Source organism: Acanthochromis polyacanthus, chromosome 4 (genome assembly GCF_021347895.1).
Source record: "Acanthochromis polyacanthus isolate Apoly-LR-REF ecotype Palm Island chromosome 4, KAUST_Apoly_ChrSc, whole genome shotgun sequence".
In the NCBI taxonomy this organism is placed as follows: Eukaryota; Metazoa; Chordata; class Actinopteri; family Pomacentridae; genus Acanthochromis; species Acanthochromis polyacanthus.
In genome coordinates this window covers 9,889,142-9,906,739 of record NC_067116.1, presented here as the reverse complement: position 1 = coordinate 9,906,739, position 17,598 = coordinate 9,889,142, and the positions used below count along the sequence as shown (strand labels likewise).

At 39.7% G+C, this 17,598-nt stretch overlaps 1 protein-coding gene across 2 annotated transcripts in view; it reads left to right on the top strand.

The window, feature by feature from the left end:
- Positions 1–14,604, top strand: part of pomgnt1 (protein O-linked mannose N-acetylglucosaminyltransferase 1 (beta 1,2-)) — a 50,526-nt gene extending 35,922 nt beyond the window's left edge. For both annotated transcript variants that reach the window (XM_051947293.1, XM_051947294.1), the window contains exons 18-22: positions 9,744–9,808; positions 11,771–11,815; positions 11,905–12,040; positions 12,151–12,260; positions 12,655–14,604. In XM_051947293.1, coding sequence (XP_051803253.1) covers positions 9,744–9,808; positions 11,771–11,815; positions 11,905–12,040; positions 12,151–12,260; positions 12,655–12,736 — 438 coding nt within the window. In that variant the 3' untranslated portion in view covers positions 12,737–14,604. The remainder of the gene's footprint in view (positions 1–9,743; positions 9,809–11,770; positions 11,816–11,904; positions 12,041–12,150; positions 12,261–12,654) is intronic.
- Positions 14,605–17,598: the final 2,994 nt, after the last annotated feature.

Here is a 17,598-nt window from a genome sequence, read left to right as displayed (position 1 = left end):
CGATATCGGTACCATTTTGAGGGATTAATTTTCATAGTGATTTTTATGAAGGTACATATCTCTAGTGTTGGGAAATGTGTGATAGCCTTCAATCCACGGTAGTTTTCAGGAGCTATCACCACTTTAATAGAAGAAAGTCAGCTCAGTCGGATACGGGCCTGAGACCACCTCTTGTCTGACATTTTTGTCAATATCTCAGGAACAGAAGGTGATAGCCACTCACTTCTTTTTATTTCAGAAACTACACAATTAGACCTTTACAACAAGCTCTCCCACTACCTTCTACGCCTCCTGGGCGCTGTACACGACTGCTGTGAATATCTGTCAACTTTTTCAAAATCAAAAAAAAGTGCAAAATGTTTTATGACTTTAAGTATATCTTAGAAACAGAATATGGTAGACACTTATAGTTTTCTCTTTTGAATTCTATGGGTTTCTAGCTTTCAATCAAGCCCACCCATGACCCCCTACCCCACTGGGAGGCTGTTCAAGACTGCATTGAAAAATTGTTCGGAGGCGAAATTTAAAAAAACTAAAAATACAAACGTTTTCAAATCCAAAGATTTTTGGTTGAAATTTTGCAGAAGATTAATGATTTAAGTAGGAATAAATTATGTTTTAATTATTTTGTCATGGCTTAAATACCAAAATAAGAAATTGTAGGTCCAAAATTTCCAAAATTCCCTGCATTTTCATTTAACATATTTTAATTGCATAATGTAGTCACAAAGGTATATAATTTTATTATGTTATTGAGTAGGAATGTTTAAGAACAAAAGCAATAGCATTTATTCACACTTTTTATTTAGAAAATACATGAACTTAACCCTTAACACACGGGATGCAAACTGAGCAAAAATGCCATGAACAAACATTGTTTAAGTCCAATCTAATCTGTGCTTTGTGGCATAGGATACATCTAGGAATCACTCTCCATGTCTTCTTCATCCCCGTTCTCATCATCATCATCATCATTATCAGTGTCAGAAGTGCATGCCTGATTTTCACAATCTGGCAGCCTACACATGTCTGTGCATTTAACTCCATTTGCCACACAAACACATTTAACAGCTGACACACACTGCCGAGGACAGTTGCAGGCCAACAGATCTAAAAGAGCTTCAGGTGCTGGTTGGCCATCCATCCAATGAACTACAAGCTGGTCAACTCCACCAACAGACTCCATCTTCCATCCATAACCAACGGGATTGGGTGCCTGTGGGTTCCTTTCCAAACATCTTCTCCATATGGCAGCCTGGTAGTTAGCTCTTTGGGCATGCTTTTCCAGGTGGAAGCTGATGACTCTCTATTTCACCCTTCTTAGCACAAAAAAGGCGGTACCTCAGGTCATTGACCTTAGTCACTGGGGATTTGGGAGAGTATAACTGGCAGGTTGGAAGATCTGCCTGGTGGAAGATCCCAGTTTTTGCCAAGCTCTTGAAATGAGTCTTGTACATCTCTGTTTGTGGTCAAGCATTTTAAAGCGCTGGCTTTCCCTCTCCCTGCAAAAGCACTGACTGTGTCACATCCTGTATATGCATGCATTCCTATTAGAGCTTTGCAGATTCCAGTACCAAATGAGGCTGCCACTCTCCTAATGTCAGTCAACTTTGTTCTGGTTCTTGCTCCACTTTTTTGGAACAGAGGTGCCACAATTGTGTCATGGAAAGCAAGGCACATGATGAAAACATCGGTGTCCTCCGAGCAGATGACAACAGCTTTATAACCTTCTTCTGCAGCATGGTTGGCATGGAGAAGAAGACGACCGTCTGCTTCTTCTTGTTGGCACTGGAGTGTTGGGAATAATTCGCTGCCCTGAGCTGTGATCTTAAAGCACTTATCACCTGCAGTTGCAAAAAGAGTTTTCTCTTTGAGAAGTTGTCTGTTTTTGGACTTTCTCCACTCCTCCACTAAGAATGAAATAAGATTAGTTTTGTTACTGACTTGTGCCAGAAATCTCCTCCACTGTCTCACTAGCTGTGTATCAGTGATACTCACCAAATGATGTCCTGTCTCCTCACCCCTCAAGGATCTTTCATTATTCTTGATAGAGTTCTCCATGTATGTGTCAAAAACAACATCGATTCGGCAACTCTGTTTACCTTCACTCAGTGCCATATACAAGATTGTTTTGGCAACATCTCCAAATGTAGCTTCATCACCTTTAACTCTTTGTACCAAGTTCATTCCATCTATAACTGTTGCAGAGTTTTCTGGGAATTGTTCTGTCACTGGCACATTTTTTTGTAAAGCGGTGGCAAGTGCAGCTTTGTTTGTCTTTCTCAATTGCCCATCTGGCGTGGAAAGGGCCCAAGGCAATGGCCCAAGGGGATGGGAGAAAACCTCTTCCATCTGAAGGCTGCGGCTCTGAGCCATGACAATGATTCTTCCGAATAGAGCTCTGTCTGCTTTCAGGATAATAGTTCTCCCACTTGACTTGACTTCTTTCTTTTTGCACATAGTGCTGAACGTTTTCAGCTTATTGGCTTTTATTGGTTCATGGAACTTCTTCAGTGGTGGGTCAGCTTCAAGTCTTTCTTCTTTAAAAGAGGTGTAGATTTTCTCCCCTATCTCAGATGCCTTCATGAGGTCTGACGCTATGTCCTTTGGGACAGCCTTAGCAGTAGAGATGCTGATAAGGTCTTGGCTACCAGCAAAGGGGTTCACCCATCCCAGAATGAGACTAAGAATTGCTGACACTGCTTCTTCATCCTTTTTCATTCTTGATTGCTGCAGCTCTGCATGTTGAAGTTGTGACCTGTTACCTTGGATCATGTCTCTCAGTTGACCGAGGAAAGCACTACGGTGTTCTGCGGTTAAGTAGTATCTTTTGATAGCTCCTGCTTTCAGGCTGAATCCAGATGTGCCCCCAGGAGTTTGAGTGTCTTTATTGACAGTGACCTCTATAGTTTGATCTGCAGGGATTTTGCCAAAGGGGTTGCTGCTGGATAGTTGCACTGAAAACTGCCCAGCCTGGAAAGCATGATAGACTTCAGGATATTTCTCTGGGAGATTTGTCATCTCAGCATAGTATGAGGAGAGGTATCGAGCATAGTTCACCTTGTCATATGCGAAACACCATGGTAGAAGTGCTCTAATGGCATGAAGATGCAAAATCCAATTGCCCTCACGCGAGGATCGTAAAAGACCAAGGATTACATCTTCCACAAAATCCACGTATGACATCCAGTAAGCTGAGAGATCACCATTGCTGTGTCGGAGGTGCTCTAAGAATTCCTGCCACATGGTCCATAGCTCTGACAAAAATGGGTTGTTCAAAACACTGTTGAATGTCTCCTGGTTTATATTGCTGGCCAAAGCAACTGTTTGCTCTAAAAAAGAGCTGACCTCATTCATCTTAGTTGAATTGTGGGTCTCTAAATGATTTGTGAATTCTGACCATGCCAGTCTCATCATCGCTTCATAGATGCACTTGTGCACTCTGACTGCGCGGTTGTAGTGCCTCCCATCCATCACTCCCCTTATGGATCCTTCAGCAACGATCCCTGCTTCCATGCAGATATCTCTCAGCCCACCATCCTGAAATCTCTTGCCAAGAATAGACAAAGCATTGCAGATGGTGTGAAATGTCCCCATTCTTAAGATGACACCACAGAATTGTTCTTTATCCTTCCAAGCAATTTCAGCAGCTTTGGCATACAAGGCTTGGTCCAGTACAACAACTACTGAGTCCAGCTGTAACTCCTGACGAATAAGGTTTGACTGCTTGAGAATCTCATATACAGTGCTCATTTCTGTTGCCGGTGCATTTATAGTGGGAAGGTATGCTACAACATCCTTTGAGATTTGTAGTTTGTCACGTGTCTTAATGTTAAAACCAGTCCAGCTGGGGACAATTTGATCTACAGCTTGTGACTGTCTTGTAAGAATCCACACCATGTTTTTCAATGAGACATTCTGTTTTGATCCTGTCATCTCTTGCACATGGTCATTCTTGGTCATGAGGAGATGTGGTCCAACACGTGTCCCACCCAAATAAACATCTAAAGCAGCAGGTTCAACCTCAAGTGACCTCTGCTTTAACTTTTCAACCCGTGGAAGATCAGCACCAGGCAAATGGGGTCCATGAACCTTTGCCTGCACTGCAATGCCATTAATTCGATGTGATGTCCCTTTTCCAGTGAGCGTCTCCTCTAGTCGATCAATATTGTCCCATGCAAGGTTGGTAAAGACATGGGCTTTAATAGATGCTGGAATCACTGCCTTTTGATTAATTCCTGCACATAGCTTTTGAATACACAAGGCCGTATCGTTCTCTTCAAGTATTGTGTAGGACACTCCATGTCCAAGGTGGTTCAAGATCTGAATAACCTCTGTGCTGCCAGTTAGTGTTTTAACAGCACTTGTAAGTAACATATGCTTTGGGGTTTTTTTCTTACCTCCTGTGACTGCATATATAATGTCCTGGCTAAAAGACTGCACAAGTGTAGCAGTCTTTGATGTCTGAGTTTTTGTGTCTGGGTTTCCTGTCAGTAGACCCACAAGAAACCTTTCCAGGTTACTTGGTATGGAAATGAACCCAGAGTTTTCAATATCAGATGGATGTATTGGCCATGGTATAGGCACTGCTTCTTCTGTAATGGCTGATCTGATGTATGATGATGCCTGATCTATTATCTTGTTTATAAGTGATGACTTGCTTTTCCATACATTAAGTTCTTCACGCATAGTCTGGTTTTCGATAATAACACTCTGAAAAGACACACTCTCAGGAACCATCAGTAGCTTGCCTTTATCATCAGGGAATATAAGAACTGAATCTTGGAACTCAATTTCCAGAATACGGCGCAGGTGTTTCTTTGTGGACTCTCTCAGAGTAACAGATTGCATAAATGACTCCAACTTTGTTGCGAGGTCAGTAACTGGAGTAATAATCTTGTTAGGAATAATTTCACTCCTGATGAAATGAAAGAGATTTGCAAATGCCTCTTTTTCAGCTTTTTGGTACATGTCATCAAGTTCACTGACACTTGTTGGAACATGTTCTGGCCTCTGTCTTGTGTAATCTTTGTAGCATGATGCATGATAGTGGGCTTCAGCAGCAACAATGTCTCTACTTGTTACTGCCATTATTTTTGTATCCCTTTTCTGCATTGCACACTCTCTCAGTCTTTGGTCTGCCCTCAGTTCCACGGCCTTAACAAGTTTTTCACGGGTTTTAGTCACCTTCAGAAATTTCTCCTTGTTACAAAAGATACATATTGGCTCATATACCCTTGATTCTCCTTCGATCGACAATCTAGTCGGCCTTTTGCTGAGAGAAGAACTACATTGGGGATTGTCATTGGTGCTTTCTTTCTTTCTGATGGTCTCTAAATCTTTTTTCATTGTAAACAAACTCCTGCATTTCCGATGATAGTAAATGTTTGGAATCTCTTTCTCTCCAAGGGATTGTGCTACATCTAGGACTGCCGTATGATTCCTTACTTTTGCGGCTTCTAGTAAGGATAGCCATGATTCATAAGTCTGAGGACAAACTAGATGAGTATCAGAGTCTGAGGAAGCATGGTGTATGATACACTTGTCTTTTGGCATCACCTTCTTCTTTTCCATAATGAAAGGGAAACTGGCACTCTACATATATTGTACTTTGATGTAGCATGACCACCACAAATCCTGAAACAAAATATAGCATTTGATCACATCTACAATAGAGAATTTACACAATATTGCTTGTAAAATATAAGAAATACTCTTTTATTTATACACTTATGTAGTAGTGCTATTCTTAGCAAGCCCTTTTCTTATATGCATTTTGCGTTATGCTTCAAATTGTATCTTTCTTTTAATGTCATTACTTACTGCAGGTGTGGGACATGGGAGCTTCCCGTGCTTAATTAGGCCAACGCGGGAAAGGAGCCGTGCGGGAGAAGAGAAGGAGAAGGGGGGGGGCTGAGGGGGGAACATTGCAATGACAGCAAATAAGGTTTTTTTTTGTTGTTTTTTTTTTAGCAAAAATCAATAGGAAATGCATATATAATAATGTGTTATGTAAAAGATAGATTCCCAAAAGAAAAACTGTAGGTTTTCAAAGCACAAAAGTTTTTTTTTTGTTTTTCTTTAATTTCGCCTCCTAACAATTTTTCAATGCAGCCTTGAACAGCCTCCCAGTGGGGTAGGGGGTCATGGGTGGGCTTGATTGAAAGCTAGAAACCCATAGAATTCAAAAGAGAAAACTATAAGTGTCTACCATATTCTGTTTCTAAGATATACTTAAAGTCATAAAACATTTTGCACTTTTTTTCAATTTTGAAAAGTTGACAAATATTCACAGCAGTAGTGTACAGCGCCCAGGAGGCGTAGAAGGTAGTGGGAAAGCTTGTTGTAAAGGTCTAATTGTGTAGTTTCTGAAATAAAAAGAAGTGAGTGGCTATCACCTTCTGTTCCTGAGATATTGACAAAAATGTCAGACAAGAGGTGGTCTCAGGCCCGTATCCGACTGAGCTGACTTTCTTCTATTAAAGTGGTGATAGCTCCTGAAAACTACCGTGGATTGAAGGCTATCACACATTTCCCAACACTAGAGATATGTACCTTCATAAAAATCACTATGAAAATTAATCCCTCAAAATGGTACCGATAGGCCAAATTTGGGCCCTCGGCTCATGGACTACAACCAAATATTAGTAAAAAGACTTATACAAATTCAATTCAAATAACTTTATTTGTCCCCAAGGGGCAATTTTAAAGGGCATACAAGTAGCTTGAAAAAAGATGACCAAACAAGACACAATTACTTACAAAAAGATAAAACAACATTAAAAAGAGCATTATAGTAGGTCCTTGTAGTTTTAAAGTGCATTATTTTCAAGGTGCTTGTAGTCACAAAGACTCCACAACTTGCTCCCATCTGGTCCTGGCACCTTGCTGTCTCATCCCCATTGCTCTGCTGGACCTGTCGTCTTCCACAGCTTCCCTCACTTCATTCTGAACTAGTAGCCTCTACTACTTCCCCCATGCTTTGTCATAACAGGCGACTGGGACGGCTCCTAGTCCAGCCCTCCCTCTGGCCACAATTCCCACCAGGACTCCATGGCGTAAGTGCGACTCGGCCTGCCCTACTGTCACCACTGCTCTCCACTTCCTGCCGTTCTTGACTCCTAACCCTGCCCAGGAGACTTCTGGGTCCGTTCATTCCCAGAACTGCAGCCCCTCTCGCTCACAAGACCTTGAACTCCTCCTCAATGGTTTTCAAGGGGAGTATCCCCTAACCCAACCGTCTCCTCAGGTAGTAGCTGACTCTCCTCTCCAGGTCTGTGATGGTGGGGATGGGGAACTTGTTGAGGGAGCAGTGGCCACAGTATCCTTGGCAGAAGCCCATGCTGGTAGAGCCATGCCTTACATTTTCCTCATAGGTCTGTCTTATCAACGTTCTTCAGTGGGTTCTCAAGCTCCTCAGAGGTGTTCTTCATTGAAGCTGTGTCCCTGAGGCCTGAGACCTTTCTTTCTTCACCACATCCTGATCTTCTTTTAGGAGTGGTTCACTCTGATCGAATCCACTGGCTTAACACGGTGTCACATTGTCCGAGATCTTGGTCTCTGATGGGGTCTCTGAAGGCGTTTTGAAGGTGTTGATCGACTTCCTCCTGTGCACAGGCTAAGAGTCCACTGTGTCTCTGCACAAGTAGCTCTTTGGTGAAACCAAATTGGTTGTTGATGAAGGCAATGCATTTCCTAGCTCTTTCTCTGCGCTGCCTCCTATGGTATTCTGCTCTGCACAGGAGCCTCTTCCTGAGCATTGCACGTAGCTCTGCCATTGGTGCCTGTTCCTCTTTCCTGGCCTCTTTGTGCTGTTTGGTCAAGGATAGTCACTGGTCAGGGTTTCCTCCAGGATTTTTTAAACTGTGGGGGAGGTCTGCCCGAGTGGAAGACGGGGGGGTGACGATGATGATAAATTTTGAAATGTGAAATTATGACTATTTCGAACTGAATGTTTTTCTAAATACTTTATTTATTATCAGGTTTCCAGTACATTAATTGAAAATAATAACTGAAAAGACTATCTTGCAGTAACAACAAACACAACGACAAATTAAAGCAGCATCTAGAAGAGGCGTCAATCTGCCAGTGCCACAGAGCTTGTGCCTTTGCTTTATCCTAGTGCTGTGGCAACAACAGTAAACAAAGAGGCAAAAAGTAAAAGGCTGTAGTAAAACTATATATAACTGTGCCCTTCTGTCTCCTCATTATCATTTCTATTGACTTGAGGGAGTTACATCACGACAAAAGTCTCAAGAACATTGAGCTCGTAAGGTTACCTGAGTCTCTTCCTCTGGAACCTTTCTCTTCTTGAGAAAATAGTTTAATATACTCATCTGAAAATGTGACCAGAAAAGAGTCATGGCAGAAAATTACCTGGGCATGACCTAAGCTAACGTTATGTCGTGCTGTTCAAAACGTCTATCTGAAACGTAACGGGTTTCCTCTATCAACAGAAAATTTAATTTTACAGTTAAAAAATAATCTACAACAAAATATTATCTCTCTACTGTATAACCAAAGACTCGACATGCTTTATTAGGCCTAGATTAATCTCTCTTTAACAAGTGTCAATGGTACAAAAATAAAATAAAAATAAGAATCTCACTGAAATAATGATAATGCGTATCCTGTATTAAACAATGAATAACACATTTATCACGACTCAGGATTTTTTCTGTAGCCTAATGCATCTATATTTCGTTTTCACTGGTTTGAAAAAAAACTGTATCAAATACAACCTAGTTTAGGGACCTTTCTTTCACCCTTTTCTCTCCCTCCACGTCGAACTGTTGTCTCTACTCACTTCGCATTTCATGCGCAGCACTTAGACAGGCAGGTGCCAGGCAGTGACTCCGGTGTTCTGGTGTTGGTTTTTCAAAATAAGGGTAGGGTATTTGCAGCGTAGCCTCACATTTCACGAAAACCACCACGTTTTGTGCCGAAATCACATTTAATACAATAATCGTCATTAATATAAACATAAAACAACATAAAAACAAGGTAAAAAAAAACATTTTTCTGAAGGTGTGGCGGCTTTTATTTTGCCGTGGCGGTGCGCCACAATCAATTACATGTAGAGGAAACCCTGCACTGGTTACTCCAGTCTGACAGTTGTGATGATACATCTTTTGATGCAAAAAGCAGGGCACATCATTTGTGATGTATCCTGAGATCATTGGGTGCTTCAGTCTCTCAAACATCGGACACCCTCCCTCAGATAACCTCGCTGAGGTTGATCAGGCCTCAACTCGTACTGTGGCAGCTCAACGGCGGATATTCTCTCTTTATCCACCTTAGCCACCTGGAGGCTTTCTCTACTATCTCTGTGTTGTTGAAGATGACTGATCTCCTCCTTTCCCCTATGATGCAGAGTGCAGTGTGGGGCCCTAAAAACAGAACTAGAGGCCTCAACCTTTGTCTTGTTGTACCTTTGTGTAGGAGGTGTACATTTTCAGTTTAAAGTCTTAATAATTCAGCATGAGATGAGGGGCATCAGCCAGATAAGACAGACCGCCACTCATATTCATGATGTTATTTTTAAGTAATGCAAGATGTCTACAAACTCTGCCTTTATTTCTGAAAAGGGTAAAAGACTGCATAGTGATGATTCTTTGTTAAATGGCTTTCACATGATGTGTTATTGCAGTAAAGTCATAATGTGAAAGGTGTTGTTATTTCTTTTGGAGTTCGTCTTTTGTTTTCCTGATCATATTGCTATCCTTGTCTTTTCTGTCTTGTAGGAGGTGTATTTCAAGAAACATAAGTTCAACACTGTTCCCAATGTGCAGCTAAAGAATGTTGACAGGTTTGTACACACAGGTGATGGGAAGAAATGCTGTTTTTAACTGAAAAAGTATAGTTTAGAAAAGAAGAAACTACACCCCTGTTCAATATTACTTAGATGTTAAATTATTCAAATTTGTTTCACATTTCAGTAACTATATTATTCGAAGCTGAACGATGTGCTATTTCCTCTTGTGAAAAATAAAAAAAAGATTAGAATGGCTATTTTGAAAAAGTAGAATCTCTTTAGTGAATACAGGGTGACACAAAAAAACGGGAACTTTTTAACAATCCAATAAAACCAAACGTGATGGAAGAAAAATATTTTATTCATAGTAACTGAAACTTTAAAACATGCCATTTAAGAAACAATGATGGAATTTTCTTTTTTTAAAACTTACTTCCTGTAGATGGCGTCCTCCTGTACGAATGCATCCTTGAAATCTGCTGTTGAGATTCCTCATTGACCGCTGCAACATCTCAGCTGGGATACTGTGAATTTCATCCTGAATTCTATGTTTTAACTCATCCAGAGTTCTTGGTCGAGTCATGTTCACTTTACTCTTGAGATAGCTCCAGGTAGATTTTAAGAATGCATTCGTACAGGAGGACGCCATCTACAGGAAGTCATTTTTAAAAAATGAAAATTCCATCATTGTTTCTTAAATGGCATGCTTTAAGGTTTCAATTACTATGAATAAAATATTTTTCTTCCATCACTCTTCGTTTTATTGGATTGTTAAAAAGTTTCCTTTTTGTGTCACCCTGTACATATGTAATGACTGTCACATGAGTAAAAAAGCCTTTTTTCATTGAAGAAAAAATTGAGTACACCTGTGATTTTAAGTTAGTCTAATTCCATGAACATGGTTGCAAACTGAGCTGTGAACAGCAGAACCTTTTCAGTTTTGGAGCTATGGTCTGTGTCTATCTGCATGTTTGTATCACTGCTCCACTGGTAAAAAAAAAACAAAACAAAATACTAGACACACTGAAAAACTGAAACAACAGTAAACAGGTGTTAAAGAATGAGACAGAATCGGAGTCGGAAAAAAATTATTGATATGAGCTGCAGTGGTCATTCTGCTAAAATAGCACCACAGACGTGCTATATGCACAATATCACTGAAAAGCAGACTAGGAGTGCTTCAGATTTGACAGAATGATTCTAAATGAAAATCTGAATTTGTGTGACAGTGTGAAGTACATTGCTTTCCACCATCGTCAACTGACTGCGATAAGAAAAAACTCTTGCTTGCTGTTTGGTGCAAAACTACAAGATTATACTTTGCTAAAAAAAATGAAGAAAGCCTGACAAATATTAAAAGCACATTCTTTGTTCAGATGAAACCACAATATTTTTTTTCTTACTAAGATGGGGTTCAGCATGCTTGGTGTGAACCTGACCAGGAGTACCACAGTGAATGCATAGTCCTGACAGTGAAACACGGAGATGGCAGTGGGATGATTTGGGGCTGCACAAGTGCAAAAGGTGTTTGGGTTTAGGGTTAGGGGCATGACATTTCTAGATGGCATCATGAATGCCTGTAGAAATACCTAAATACTGACTGACAAGACGAATTCCAAGTGAAAGGCAGAGCTAAAAGAGTAGATTCAAGAATGGCAGAACATCTCTGCAGAAGTTTTTTTTTCAACATTGGTGTCCTCCATGCCTGGTTGTTTTTCACATCAAAATTAAAAGTGGACAAGAAAAAGTAAAAGATCTTAATCTTTTGTCTGTTTTGTGTTTTGAATGAGTTTTTACTGTGGGGCTTGTATTTTTAATGTAGTACATCTAAACTCTTCATTTTTAATTTGACTTGAGGGGCACATACCACAGTGTTCCACTTTTTAAAAAATGCACTTACTGTAAGAATGTACAATCTTTAGTCATTTGACATTTAGAGGATATTTCACAGTTGATGTACTAAGGTTTGTGAAGTGTATTTGACAACAGTGACAGTCTTGATGTTGTGCTTCACAGCTTGAAGAAAGATGCTTATGAAGCAGAGATCCAAAACCTGCTCAAGTAAGTAAAATGTGTTGTTGCTCTGGTAATAAAGCACAAAAATGGATAGCATGGTTGATATATTGGTGTGTGTGTGTGTGTGATCCCAGAGAGGCAGAGGTGCTGGACCACACTAAAAACCCATGTGAAGATTCATTCCTGCCAGACTATGAGGGGAGGATCTACGTTATGTTCATTAAGATGGAAACTGAGACAGACACGTCCACTTGGACAGAGCTTGCCAAGGTATACTTGTTTACATCATGGTCATAAGGGCTTGTTTCCCCTGGTTTTGACAGATGAAATTAGCCTGCCATAAGGAACAGAGTAATTGCCTCTCTTTGTCATCTGTTCAGTGCCTGCATGTTTGGGACCTGGATGTACGGGGATATCACAGAGGCCTGTGGCGGCTCTTTAGAAAAAGAAATCATGTCTTGGTTGTGGCTGTGCCAATCTCCCCATACTCGTAAGTAATGTTTAAATGATGTGTGCATTTGAATAAATTTGTGTTTACAATGACCCCACTTATGGAGGGCAAAGACCGGACATGAAACATGACCCCACATGCAAATCCTCCTGGCTTCCATTTTTTATCCTGGCTCATACAGTTGTATGACTTCTATCCATTATAAAATGTATACAGTAGGCTAGTCTACAGAAACAGGAACGTTTGCTATAGAAAACAATCTCACAGCTTTTTTAGTTACAAAAGCATATCAGAAATTAATAGAGTATAAAAGATGCATGGTCATAAAGATACTGATCACAAATACGTCTCCATTACTCCTCTTATCTTTTCCAGCTGTCTGCTCTTTGTATCTGCCCTCTTATCTGTTCTCCTGTTTTTTGTTCATGACCAGTGTGAAGAAACCAGCCAGTGTAACTCCAATTCACTTAGAGCCTCCTCCCAAAGAAGAGGGAGCACCAGTGGAACAAATTTAGACCTGATGTTTTATTTACAGACACAAGCATTTCTACCAGCCCAGGCCTTAAACACGCTGTTAATTCTCGACAACTACTACTAATAGTCCAGCATGGGGCCAACAGCTACCAGTCTGACTTTTTCGAGAAATTGAACTTGTGTACCAGAGAATAGCCTGGAAATGAAGTCCCTTTTTCTCCTCCTCCTTTTTTTTTTTTTGCTGCATTAAGGAGCTGTGCTAAATCCGTCCAACAGGTTGAAGAGTTGTGGTAATGCTAAGACCAGTTTTGGTTAATGGTGACTTTACAACCAAAATGATTTGGTGATCTGTCAACAACTGTTCTTTTCATTCCTTTGATAACTCTGGGCTGATCCATGGCGTACTTTGATTTCAAGTTTTTTGACAAAAAAAAGATACAATTGACACACTCAACATAATTTAGGCAGTTTTATTTAGAGTTTTTGTATTTTTTCCACTACTGAATGTGCTATCCAACTTGTATATATCTTTTAACTTATCTATATTTATTTTACATCCGTTAATCAAGTTTTAGTGGATTGTTTGCTTTTTCCAAAAGAAAATCCACTTTTATCACGGTTAGTGCTTTTTCAAGGGCCTAATGTTTACAAATAATATTGTACATGCATGTCTATATATTTTTAAATGAACATTTAAAGAGTCAACATATTTTTCAAAGACTGATACAGAGTGAAGAAGCCCTGTGGGTTTTTACCGTTATTGACTGCTTGGGTCAGTTGCCTCGGATTAGGTTTAATGAGGGAATGTAAATGGTGGCTGAGAGACAGAAAGCAGAAAAATTTTCTACAATTTCAACCCGATTTGTGTAGAAATTGTAGCTTAGTAATACATAATGTGTAGACTGACGACAGTGATGCTTTCCCATGATAGGTGCAAACGGAAAGGGGGGGGGGAAGAAGAGCATCTGGATTGACATTTAATTAGAGCTTAATGTTATTGATTTTTTTGTTATCAAGAGGAGAAATAAAGTAACCTTTTTTGTGCTTTTTGGTTATATTTAGGCAAAGTTCTCAGACAGTCTTGCATCTGTTTGTAAACAAAAGTCTGGGGCACTTGGTTTCATCAGAGACTGCAAAGAAAATGAAAGATGATCATCATGGTCAAAGGTCTCGCTAGTCTTTCTGATCCTACATGACGAAGATAGATGAATTGAGAAGCATGATGCATGCAAACATCCCTTAACCTTTTTATCATGTGGCAGTATAGTGACAACATAAGAATTTAACTCTGGACAGTTGACTCTGTAAACGGTGCTCATTACACAACTAGGAACATTTGAAACTTAGCCCTGAACTTACACAAATGAATAGTGAAAAACTGAAAACTCTTTTTCTGTGTTGCACAATTACTTGCTTTTTTAATTTTAAAAGTATGGTTTTATTTTAAATAGTATTTTTCTGGAGGCCTTGCAAGCTGAATGCTGCTGACAGGTTTTGATGCACGCATATGTTAATACTTTGTAGTATTTTTAAGAGTTGACTTAATTTCTTGGTGGTGCTTGTCAGTTTTGGTGTCTCTCAACCACCGCTGAAGCCAGAGGCTCCATAATTTCCATCCCCAGTAAACAGAGATATCAGCTTGGAAAATTTGTATAAGCAGAATATAAAAATCTTTATCTCAGTGCTGCTGAGTTACTACTTACCAGAATGACCCTTCTATGTTTTATGACTTGAAACAAGTGCTGTGATCAGATATTATCAGCTTGAACTCATGTTTGTTCCAAATTTTCCTTTGTTTTATTCTTTCATTGGACTGCTCTCTATGTCAGAGTGGGGAAAAGGTTGATAGGTTTGTTCTAAAATGTTGCTGGACAGATTTAGTGTCCTAATAAACTGAAACTGAAAATTTGCTCAGAACCTGAGCATTTTTCAACATACAAGTTCTCTCGTAATCATGTGGTACAAAATACTTTCTCTGGTAAAAGCAATGTATACAATGTTTATCAGAAAGCGATAGGTAAGCATAATCAGTTTTAAACCATGATTCAACTTTTTTTTTGAGACTTCAGCATAGATCAGTATCTTAACACATACAAATCTGAACAATTTTTTACAACCTATTTGTTTGTGTCTGTCAGTAGCTATAACTCCTTATAAAACATCAGATTATTGTGTAACAGGTTTTGAATATTTGAACATATTCTAACCTAACTGTAATCATATATACTGCTTGTGCCTACATTCAGCTACTTAGTGTGTTTGTTCATATACATGCTGGCAAGTATTTGTGATTTTTTTTACTATGAATAATGGCGACTTCATACAAACGGTATAGTTGATCACAAGTCTTTGTGAATTGCGTGTTTATATCAGATTAAAAATACACTATATTGACTTAAAAATGATTTACCAAGCATTGTTATACTGATTATCAGTGCTAAATAGAAATGATTCATGGATAGATTCATATAAAGTGTTACCAAAGTCTGAATTAAATCTTTTTAGCATCAATTTCTGTTGATTTCAAACCACTTCAAACTAAAAGAGAAGTGTTTCTATGTGAGGAGAAGATGCTGAGGTCAGTTTGTTTTCATATTAGACAACACTGGTGTCTGTGTGTGTTGTTTGTTGTTTGTCTGTCTGTGTGTGTGTCACATTATAATGCCACTCAATTGGTACCTGCAGTCTTTTGATTTTAAAGTATGCGTTTGTATAATGAAACCACCATGTATGACTATATATCTCTAGTCATGCAATGCCATCAGACAGAAACCCGTACACAGCAGTATTGCTTAATGTGTTATGACTGAATTCAGTTTCATTAGTGTACCATGGGCCTAAAGAATGACCAAGGAAAATCTACCAACTCTTCAACCTACACTTTATTTATATTTGTTTTTGGTCATTTTACTTCATAGTGGTACACTTGCTTCTCTGAATTATGACGAAAAAGATAAACTGAAATTGTCATTTACTCGGCAATTCAGTTTGCTTTGTCCAAAGCTGTGACAAATTGGAAAAGTAGAACGTAACTTGTATGCGTGACAGTAAGGGTTTTTAGATACGTTCTAAGTTTCATATATGATTTGACAGGAATAAGTTTCTTTATCTTGGAAATGAATAAAGATATTTTGACAGAGTTTTGTATAGTTTTTTTTTCTCTTCAAGACCATAGGTCAGATTTTTGTATTTATGTGACCTTGTGCTGCCTACGAATTTCCCACAAGACCTTCAGGCAAAGCAATGGTGAGAGGAAGCCTATATGTCAAGGGAAATGTATGCAAATCCTTTGGACTCATTGGATTTCTCTGTCCGCTGTGGATGACCAAGGACAAAACAGGTTTCTGCTCTTTGAATTCCAACTTTCACAGCTTTTGCTTTAAAGGACTACTGTACATGGTCAAAGTCAAGTTATTACTACAGTGTTTGGTGCTGTAAGATGGTGATTTTCAATTCATTTTTTTTTCTATAACACCAGTTCTAGGTCAAATGGTCTCAAGATCTTTTACAGAACCCATATACCTGAAACCCCACAGCAAGCTCTAAGGCGGCAGTGGCAAGAAAAAACTCAAGACGAAACCTTGAGCAGACCCCAGATGTTTGAATAGTGGGACTCTTCTGCCGATGGCCAGTGGGTTGAGAGGCATAGAAGATTTCGAGAGGTAGAGGGGGAGTGGGAAGGATGGGAGAAGCGTGGGAGAAATAGGAAAATATCACACACAATTGGATACATGCATGATAAGCTAGATGATACAAAGTACAAGCTAACACTGAAACTGATTCATAAGTTTACTGTTATGGTGTAAGGCTCTGGCATTAAATATGCTACATATATATCTGGTAGTAAAATTCAAACAGCGTGTAGATGAGCATATCAAGTATAGTAAGGGTGATACAGAATAGATTGGTGGAAATGGATAGCTGGATGTCAGTGGGCTGGAGGAAGGTCAGCAGCAGCATCCCACAATGGACGTGATGGAGACTAAGTCGGTTGGTGGGACAGCAACCACAGATCAGAAGCATCCAGCTCTGGGACCAAGGACACTCAGAGAAAGGACATGGGGAAACAGAGTGAATGCAATACAATAACGGTATAGAAGGTAAATACGGGCTCAGTCAATCAAGAGAGGTCCCCCAGCAGCCTAGGCCTAGAGCAGCATAACTAGGGGCAGAACTACAGTAAGGGATGTCGAAAGTCAGTTGTGCAAATGAAGACTCCTACTGAGCCCCTCAGGGTCACCTGAGTCAGCCAAGATTTGTCAAAAAGGAAGGTTTTAAACCTGGTCTTAAAAATAGAGAGGGTATCTGCCTCCAAAACCCAAACTGGGAGCTGGTTCTACAGGAGATGTGCCTGATAACTGAAGGCTCTGCCTCCCATTCTACGTTTTGAAATTCTGGGAGCAACAAGTAAGATTGCAGGCTGAGGGTGAAGAGTTCTGCTTGGACGATATGGTACTATAAGGTCTTTACATTACGATAGAGATTGGTCGTTAAGAGCTTTATATGTCAGAAGAAGGACTTTGAATTGTATTCTAAATTTCACAGGAAGCCAATCAAGAGAAGCCAATATAGGAGAAAATATGAATCTCTCTTGCTAACTCCCTCCAGTACTCTCACTGCAGCATTTTGGATCAACTGCAGGTGTGTCAGAGACATATTGGGACATCCTGATGGTAAGGAATTGCAATAGTCAAGCCTGGAAGTAACAAATGCATCTTCCAATCTTTGGAAGATCTCCATCTTTCAAACAGCCTATTGTTTGCCTTTTGTACACTGACTGTGTGAGAATTTTCCTTTGCTTAAACATGCATATTCCACGCTACTGCCAGGCATGTGCATTATTGCCCTTGTTGGTTAGTCAGCTCAGCACATTGGCATTAATTTTGTAAGCTCCCTTCTAACT